Below are 8953 nucleotides of genomic sequence, written 5' to 3'. Positions count from 1 at the left end.
TAACTAGAAGTGTACTGCTTAATTTCCAAGTGTTTGGAGATAGTCCTGCTATTTTTTTTTTTTTACTTTTGAGCGTGGAGCCCAAGGCGGGGTTTGAACTCACCACCCTGAGTTCAAGACCTGAGCCAAGATCAAGAGGCTTCATCCACTGAGCCACCCAGGCGCCCCCTGTTATCTTTTACTGATTTGTAGTTTAATTCCATTATGGTCAGAGAATATACTTTGTATGACTTCAATTGTTTAGAATTTCTTAAGATTTGTTTTATGATGGTACTAAAAGTTCTGATTTCCTGGGCGCCTGGGTGGCTCAGTTGGTTGAGCGACTGCCTTCGGCTCAGGTCATGATCCCAAGGTCCTGGGATCGAGTCCCGCATCGGGCTCCCTGCTCTGCGGGGAGCCTGCTTCTCCCTCTCCCACTCCCCCTGCTTGTGTTCCCTCTCTCGCTGTGCCTCTCTGTCAAATAAATAAATAAAATCTTTAAAAAAAAAAAAAAAGTTCTGATTTCCTTCTCCAAGTCCCCTGCTACCAGCCGCTCCATGAATTCAGGCTAGGATTGCAGCTGCTTTCAGTGCAGACAGGAGGCTCTAGCCGACTGGAGCCAACCTCGAGTCTCTTCTCCCCTGTACGTGTGCCCCTGGCACACACCCGAGCCACTCCGTGCTGAAGCACCTCAGTCACCTCACGTTCCACCCTGCCCGCAGGTTTTTCGCCAGCGCTGTGCGGAACCCGGGACTGGAGTGCCTGCATGAGGCGGAAATCCCGCCTCCCGGCGCCTGCGGTTGGCCCCGACCGCAAGGGGTGAACCCCAAGGAGGAAGATGAGCAGGATTGAACGAAGCAGGGGAGTAGGGAGGAAGGGCGAGAGGGCTCCTCTTCCCCATTGGCTGGTCCAGCGAGTAGCCTCGCTGTGATTGGCTGGTCCGTGGGGGCGGTAGTCCCGAGTCGGCCCGCCTCTCCGGTCGCGAGAGATACCGGGATCACCAGCGCCGGCGGAGCCAGCGGTGGCTTGGAGGCTGTGTCCGCACGCCGCCGGAGTGAGGCGGCGGGGCCTTTGCGCGTCAGGTCCTCATCCCCGGGGGCAGCGAGGGCGGCCAGCCGCTAGGGCAGTGCGGGTCGGAACCCAGGGCACGGTCGGGCTGGGGCGCGGCGGGCGTTGGCGCGGCCGCCGGACCTGGGCCTGCGCGGACCGCCCGTGGCGCGCGTCTCGGACTGTCTTTCCATTTCAAAGTGATTATTGTTTTGGATTTTTCCGCAGACGTGACTTTTGATTAGTTTGTTTCACGCACCAGTACTGGTATAGGTTAAAGTGGTAGATGCATGCCACTGTCATTTGTCGTTGAAATGTGGGCTTCCTGTCGTCTGTGTGTTTACCTTTTGGATTTAAGGGAAGGGGATGACATTGTGATTTGGTCTCTTGTGACCGTCCATTCTCAAGGTCTCGCAGACGTAGTACAGAAACCAGGCGAATCCTGTGTGTGGCTCTTAACCTGTATTGGAAGTAGGCTTTTTCTTCCATCCTCCTCCCTGTCTCTCTCCATCTTTCTCTTCCTTTCTCCCCCTCTCCCTCCCCTCCCCCACCTGTTCTCCTCTCCCATCTTTCTGTTCTTTTTGCCGCATTAAACCTTGCGGGAGGGTCTTGGTACAATTCTGAAAAGCTTTAGGTCTTCCAACATTTATGTTCTACTTGCAGGACTGACAACTGGGAGGAAACTGGAGGAAAGATGCCCTCTGATTCTTTCTGCTTGGCTGCCCAGACTCGACTTGACTCCAAATGGTTGAAAACAGATATACAGGTGGGGTTTTGACATGCTTTTTTCTTGGTGTGTTCCTGCCTCCATATTTAAATTTCTGGTTACGGCTTTATATAGGATAAGTACGAGGATGCAGATCGGATCTTGCCTATTAGAGAAGCAGGTTTATTTCCTATAATTTAAAATGCACCTTTATTGTATCAGTTTTTATAGATTGTGGCTACATTTTAGTTGCAGTTATGTGTAAGTGCAAGAAACTTGAGATCTGTTTATGCAAACATTTTTTCTATTATTATTTTTAAGAGGTCTGTAGTATTCTTAACCTTGTTGACTGTTTCGTGATAGTTTTGAGATGTTCAGTTAATGAGGGGAAGAAGTGACATGTAGTAATTTATTATGTCCTGCAGAAACTCACTCATTTTATGGGACCCTGTGTTTTTGTTTCTGGGGAGACAAGAGTTCAGTTGAGCTGTTTGTTTTTGTGACTGGTCTTTTAAGAGGAGTGCTCAGGTTTTCACATAAAGAATGCGTGGAAACAAAATGTTGGCCTTAGACTCTAATGTTTTAATAATGTAATTATAAGCTTGTTCAGAAATTATCAAATAAATAATAGCAGTAATCTTTCTATAGACTTTTTTTTTTTTTTACCCCAAGTTAGTTTTCTTTGTAAATCGTTTGGAAAAACTACTTTTGTAACTCCATATTAACAGCAAAAAGAAGTGTCTGAAATATTTTGTAGTATATATGGCTTTTTTTCTCTTTCCTGAGGTTAACCATTTTAAGTATTTCTCAAGTAATCTCCGGTTTTCAATACAATCTTACATAGTGCATCACAGTTTATCAAGAGTCATATATTCTATAAGCACTTGATCATAGATACTTGTAGTGAAGTATTATAATCTCTCTTTATTTATTTATTTAAAGTGTTGAGTCCCAGTAGGTGTAAGAGCCAAGTGCTTAGAACTGTGTTGTGGATTTTGGGACAGTTATTAATGGGGTAATGTTAGATTAAAGCACACAGAATTGGGCCAAGAATTGGCATAGTAGTGACTCTTTTGGTTTGTTTTTTGTTTAAACATTGCTTTTTATTTAGCAATTACTGTTTGTTTTCCTTTGTCATTTTTTTTTTTTAAAGCGTGGTAGGGGGAGGTGAGATGAGTAATTTCTTATTTCTGAAATCTTGAGATTTAGGCAAACTGATTTTAAGACTTCATTTTTTTATTAGTGTTTGTTTTATTAGAACTTGTTGAAGTAAAGAACTTTATGAAGTTTTTCTTTTTAATCATAATTGAATAACTGCATAATATGAGTTTTAGCATCATGATCTAAAACCAGTTTAATGCTGAGTTGAGTGCCTATGATGAGTCAGGCAGATGTACATAAAAAGAAACACCACTTACACCTTAGAGTTATTTTACCTTTGATTTACTTAGTGTAATATATAGTGCTTAGCCCTTCTTAGACATTTCAAATATTAGTCAGAAGTCCTCCAAACTCATCCTAGGAATATATGAAGAGACGTAGGTTTTGGAGAGTGCCCCAGAGGGAAAATGTGTTGTGGGTATTGAAGCTACTTAATATCATGAAAAAAGTGATCGCTGACCTTGGTTTTATATAGTTTCTCCAGCATTGCTTATTAAATGTGAGGAGCAAATGTCGTTTTACCCTAACAAATGACTTAGACTTAGTTTCACTCTTTGGAATCCTTCCTATAGACACACATTGCAGATGCAAGCCTTATACTGACAGCTTTTACCCTTACCCTATTGGGATGTCTCTCCCAACTGGAGTGGGAAGTGTCCCATTCCTTAGGTAGGGTTTTTGTATTGGGAACAGAATTGACACCTCGTTAATTAATATTATGTGGGGTAGAAACATGTTTCTTAGCCATAGAATTTAGCAAATCTATTTTCTGTGGCTATTTTTGTTTGAAATGCCTGTGAAGGTTTTAGTGACTTTAGAAAGGAAATATTTTTGGAGGCAGTGAAAACTTTTAATATGTGTATATTATAAAGAACACAGGCACTAATCCTAGACTTTCTTGTTCATAGGTGTTTAGGCCTACGATGTGTCAGGCCTATGATGTTGCAACAAGCTGCCTTTAATAGAGTGCCAGTTATATGACAGGCATATATGTGGTTTTTACATATATAATGCTTTTTACTTTTCTTTCTTTTTTTAAATATTTTTTTATTTTTTAAAGATTTATTTATTTGAGAGAGCGAGAATGAGAGAGAGAGAGTACATGAGAGGGGGGAGGGTTAGAGGGAGAAGCAGGCTCCTTGCTGAGCAGGGAGCCCGATGCAGGACTTGATCCAGGGACTCCAGGATCATGACCTGAGCCGAAGGCAGTCCCTTAACCAACTGAGCCACCCAGGCGCCCCTCTTTTTTTTTTTAAAGATTTTATTTATCTGACAGAGACAGCAAAAGAGGGAACACAAGCAGGGGGAGTGGGAGAGGAAGAAGCAGGCTCCCTGCTGTGCGATGCGGGGGGGGGGGGGGGGGGGGCTTGATCCCAGGACCCTGGGATCATGACCTGAGCTGAAGGCAGACACTTAACGCCTGAGCGCCCCCGGCGCCCTGCTTTTTACTTTTTCAACACTCTTTTCTGATTGTTGTGTGGAGTACCTTGAATTGCCATTTCCTTTGCAACTCTCTTGAAGAGGCAATAAAATATAGAGCTAAGAGATGTTAGCTACATAATCAGTACCATTCTTATATTTAAAGTAAAAGTCCTGTCTGATATGATTGGTTGTTTCTCAATGAAGCAAAAAGTCAGTTAAGCAAAGGACCTATAAAAAAATGATACCTTAAAAGCTTTTTATTCTTAAATCATATATGCACATTTATTTGCTAGTTTTGATGTAAGGCTAGGGGTGTGTCTTTGAGCATGGCTCCAAGAATGGTGTTATCTTTTTCTTGCATAATCTGTACTCAGATGAATCTCCTACAGTTTCTATTTTTGGATTCTTTGAAGTGGAGCATGAAATTAGATATGTATGATGCAATTTTTTTTAACTTTTTATTTTGAAATAATTTATAGACTCACAGGAAGTTGCAAAGAAAGTAGAGAGGTCACGGTATACTCTTCACCCAGATTCCCCCATTGGTTACATCTTATGTAACTATAGTATACTATCAAAACCAGGAAATTGACATTGGAACAATGTGTGCATAGTTCTGTGCCGATTGTGTAATCACACCGCAAAGATCTCCTTCCTCTTGCCCCTCTATAGGTCACACCATCCTTTCCCCACCATCTCTGACCCTGGCAATCACTAATCTGTTTTCCATCTCTTTAATTTTGTCATTTTGAGAATGTCATATGATATGTGATCTTTTAAGACTGGTTTTGTTCACAGTATAATGCCCTTGAGGTCCATCAAAGTTGTTGAGTATATTAATAATTAAACTCAAATAATTTATTTGTCTCTTCTTCTAATCAATTTAGAATGAGTAAAGATAAAAGTTAAAATTTAAAATTAAACTTAAAATTATTAAATGTATATATTGTTACTTTATGCTTAGAATATCAGTAGATTAAAGAACATAAATGTGATCATCTTGGTAAATTCTATTCTCAGGTTTTCCAGTTGACAGATGAGATGTAGAAATAAAAGAATTTTGTAATACAGGTAACTTAATATTCATAATGACATCTTCTGATTACTTTTTTGTCTGTAGGATAGGTAGCATAGCTCACTTTTTTATTCATGATTTTGGTTATTTGTATTTTCTCTATTTTGGATTAGTCTTGCCAGGGCTTTAAACATTTTGTTAGTCTTTTTTAAAAACTAACTTCTGGTTTTTAGAAAAGACTAATAATATTTATAAGGGAAAGATAAATATGAGGTTACCATCAGATCTGATAAGATTTTTTTGTAGAAGAAGATTCCGTAACATATTTATGGCTCCCAAGAAAAGAAAATGGGAGGCAAGGATGTTATGTTCTACCAAAACTGACTTTTCAAGCAAAAGGACACAACTTTATCAATGAACAAACACTGTTCCCATGAGCTCTTCTTGAGGAAGTGAGCAGAGAAGGATCTTTAGATGACCGAATGACTGTAGATTGACGTGAAGAGTGATGGTGGTCATTGCACCTACAGTTATGTGTGGAACCTAGAGTAAATGAGTTATAAAAGGGAGAAAACATACTATATAATAGAATTCTGCTTAGACATGGTACATTATAGTATAACTGTTACACATTGTCTAACCTATTAATTCTACGCATTGAGGTTTTCACTTTAGATGTTGTATTTTTCATCTCTAGGTGTTCCATATGGGTCCTTTTCATATCTTCTGTTTCACTTGTCATCAGTTTCATATTTTCCTATTTGTGAGCATCTGGACGTATCTATAATAGAGTTTTTAATGTTCTTGTCTGCTAATTCCATCATCTCTGTCACATCTGGATTTATTTCTATTGATTGCTTCTGTCATTTCCATTGATTGATTGCTTTGGTCATGGGGTGTGTTTGCATGTCAGGTAATTTTTTATTGAATGCTGGACAATATTATGTTGTTCTGTGCTGGATTTTGTTTTCTTTCTTTAAAGAGCATTAGTTTTGTCTGGCATTCATGTAAGTTTGTTGGAATCAATTTAATTTTTTCAAAGCTTGATCCTCAGGTTTGTTCAGGCTGATCTAATACAACCTCTAGTCATGTACTAATTTATCTGCCTTACTAAGGCAGTATCCTTCTTAGGACTCTTCCAAGTGTTTGGTGTGATAGGAGGTCTTTTTCATTTTGGTTGGTGGAAACACAAGCTTTTCTCAGACTGGGAATCATGGGGATTCTGCCTTTTTCTTTCTAGTGCTTCTTTCCCCAGCCTTTGTAGTTTTCTTAACCCATGCCCAATTCAGTATTCAGCCCAAGACTCAAGGGGTCCCATCTGCCCATCTTTAGAGTTCACTCTTTCTCTGCAGATCCCCCTTCACCTGTATTCTTGTCATTTTAACCTCTTATAGCTGATCTGTCTCCTCAACTCAGCAAGACCTCTGGGCTCTATTTGGGTTCCCCTTTCCTGTGCTGCATCCTGGAAGCTGCTTCTAGGCAGTCAGCTTGGGCAATTGTAGGGCTTCATTTGTTGCCCTTCTTAGGGATCATAGCTCTGGGCTGTTTGATATATTTTGTTTGATTTTCTAGTTGATTATAGTGGAGAGGTAACTCCTAAAGAAGTTAATCTTTCATAGGCAGAAGAAGCACAGGCCTTCTTAATCTGCTTTTAATCTCATTCAGCATTCTTAATTATAGATAATGTATTTTTTGGTTCTAAAATTTCCATGGTTTTGTTTAAATGAATTTTATTGAGGTATAGTTATACTTAGTAAGATGCACCTATTTTAAATGTTTCGTTTCAAGTGCTTTGGTATTTTGTTTACCTACTATGTTCTAGTTTCCTTGACTGTGTCTCCCTTTCCCCATGCTCATCCAGCATGCCCATGGATGACCCTTCCACTTCAGTCTTGGATGTCATGTCACACAACAGGCTGTTCATTATGGCTTCCCAGCTGTCTACCATGGAGCCAATGATATAGTCTACAAGGTGCTGAGAGAGCAGGAGTTAGCTCCCCATAGACTGAACATCCACCTCTTGGCAAGGACAGATAAGGGAACTGGTGTTTTAATTCCTTTTCTTTTTATTCCCTCCTTGGACTGTTCCATGATTTCTTCTTATAAAACTTGTATAAGAGTCCCACATGCCTAGTGAATGTGCCTAGTGGACAATCTGCTGTTGTCTCCTGTTCACTGTGAAGTATGGGCCAGTGCAGTAACATAGGAGTCAGCAAACTTTTTCTGTAAAGAGCAGGATAGTAAATATTTCTGTGAGCCATATGTTCTTTGTAACAACTACTTAACTCTGCCATTGTCATGCTACAGACAATACATAAACAACTGTGTCTGGGTTCCAATAAAGCTTTATAGATACTGAAGTTTGAATGTCATTATTTTCATGTGTCACAAAGTATTTTCCTTGATTATTTTTCAACCATTGAAAAATGCAACAACCATTCTTAGCTCAGGGGCCATATTAAATCAGGTGGTGGGCCAGATTTGGCCTGTGGGCTAGGCTTTAGTTTGCTTACCCATGTGGTAACATGTTGTATCTTGTGCTTCATGTGTTCCCTTGTCCCCCTTCCCCTGCCTCCCACTGCCCTGGGCTGGCATCTGCCAAATAAATCCATTGCTCAGGCTCTCCCTTTTAGGACAGAGTCTGTGTCTATATTTCTGTTTTCTGCATCCACTCTTGATTTGTTTCTGTTGTTTTCTATATATTTTTTTCATTTTTCTGTCACATCATCTTGCTTTATCCATTATTATTTTAGTTTGAGTTTCAGATACTATATTTGAAAAATTATTGTGATCATTTGAGGCTCTGGGTAACGATTTCCCCTCTGGAGAGGATCTACCAATCACACAGCACTAGCAGTCCCAGGTCACTGCAGCACAGTTGGGGGCTGAAATGATTCAAAATAGGGCTCCTTCCCTAGGAAGGCCATCTGCTTCTTCCTGATCACTACGTACTTCTGGTGTGTGTGGCCCTTTGAAGTTTCATTCAAAGCATGGCGTGTTTAACAGGCCCTCCCCCCATGAGGACCCTGACTCAAGCCTGTCTCTCAGCAGCTCTGCTCAGTTCTTGGTCTTAGCCCTGCTCACAGAATTGGCAGGTGCCTCTCAGGAAGGCAGCCTTAGGTTCTTTGGGCTGTACTCCTCTCTTGGGTCTCAGGCTTGTTATTCCTGACTGCCCGATGTCTTAAAACAGAGGTACTTTATGTTTCTGTCTCACCTCCCCAGTTGCTTAAAGAAACCTTTTCTTAAAATTTTTTTGGAGTCGATATGTTGTCCTGTGTTTAACAGGTGCTTAGTAAGTATTTTTCTGCAAGGCTAGGAAAAAAAGCCAGATACCTTTACTTTAGTATCTGCAAGTATTTGAACAGATTACATAACAGGCATATTTTAAAGATAAGTAAAATAAACATTTTCTAACCTATAAGTCATTTAAGCATTCTGAATTAGTCATTTATTTTTTTAAGAGATTTTATTTTGAAGTAATTTCTACATCCAACATGGGGCTTGAACTCAATTACAACCCCAAGATCAAGTGTTGCACACTCTACTGACTGAGCCAGCCAGGCATCCCCTGAAGTAGTCATTTTAATAGATACTTTAAGGGTTGGCTTGCCCAATCCTCTTTA

The 8953-nt window shown here is 40.5% G+C and overlaps 1 protein-coding gene and 1 long non-coding RNA gene across 7 annotated transcripts in view; both read left to right on the top strand.

Annotated features, from left to right (window-relative positions):
- Positions 1-928: 928 nt before the first annotated feature.
- Positions 929-8953, top strand: part of HERC2 (HECT and RLD domain containing E3 ubiquitin protein ligase 2) — a 259145-nt gene continuing 251120 nt past the window's right edge. For 5 of the 6 annotated variants that reach the window (XR_010404924.1, XR_010404925.1, XM_064570045.1 and 2 more), the window contains exons 1-2: positions 929-1061; positions 1690-1792. Coding sequence is in view for 4 of the 6 variants with exons in the window: in XM_064570045.1 (XP_064426115.1) it covers positions 1721-1792 (72 nt within the window). In the remaining 2 variants the exon portion in view is untranslated. The other variant, XM_064570043.1, reaches the window with a different exon arrangement.
- Positions 4275-8098, top strand: LOC135361540 (uncharacterized). The gene is made up of 2 exons (XR_010404923.1): positions 4275-5386; positions 7192-8098. It is a non-coding gene; the product is annotated as an uncharacterized LOC135361540 (long non-coding RNA).

This window comes from Mirounga angustirostris, unplaced genomic scaffold (genome assembly GCF_029215605.1).
Source record: "Mirounga angustirostris isolate CCGP_5_RB_7025 unplaced genomic scaffold, mMirAng1.0.hap1 SCAF_9, whole genome shotgun sequence".
Classification (NCBI taxonomy): Eukaryota; Metazoa; Chordata; class Mammalia; order Carnivora; family Phocidae; genus Mirounga; species Mirounga angustirostris.
Note: the sequence above shows the minus strand (reverse complement) of the source record. Positions and strands in the feature narration are given on the sequence as shown.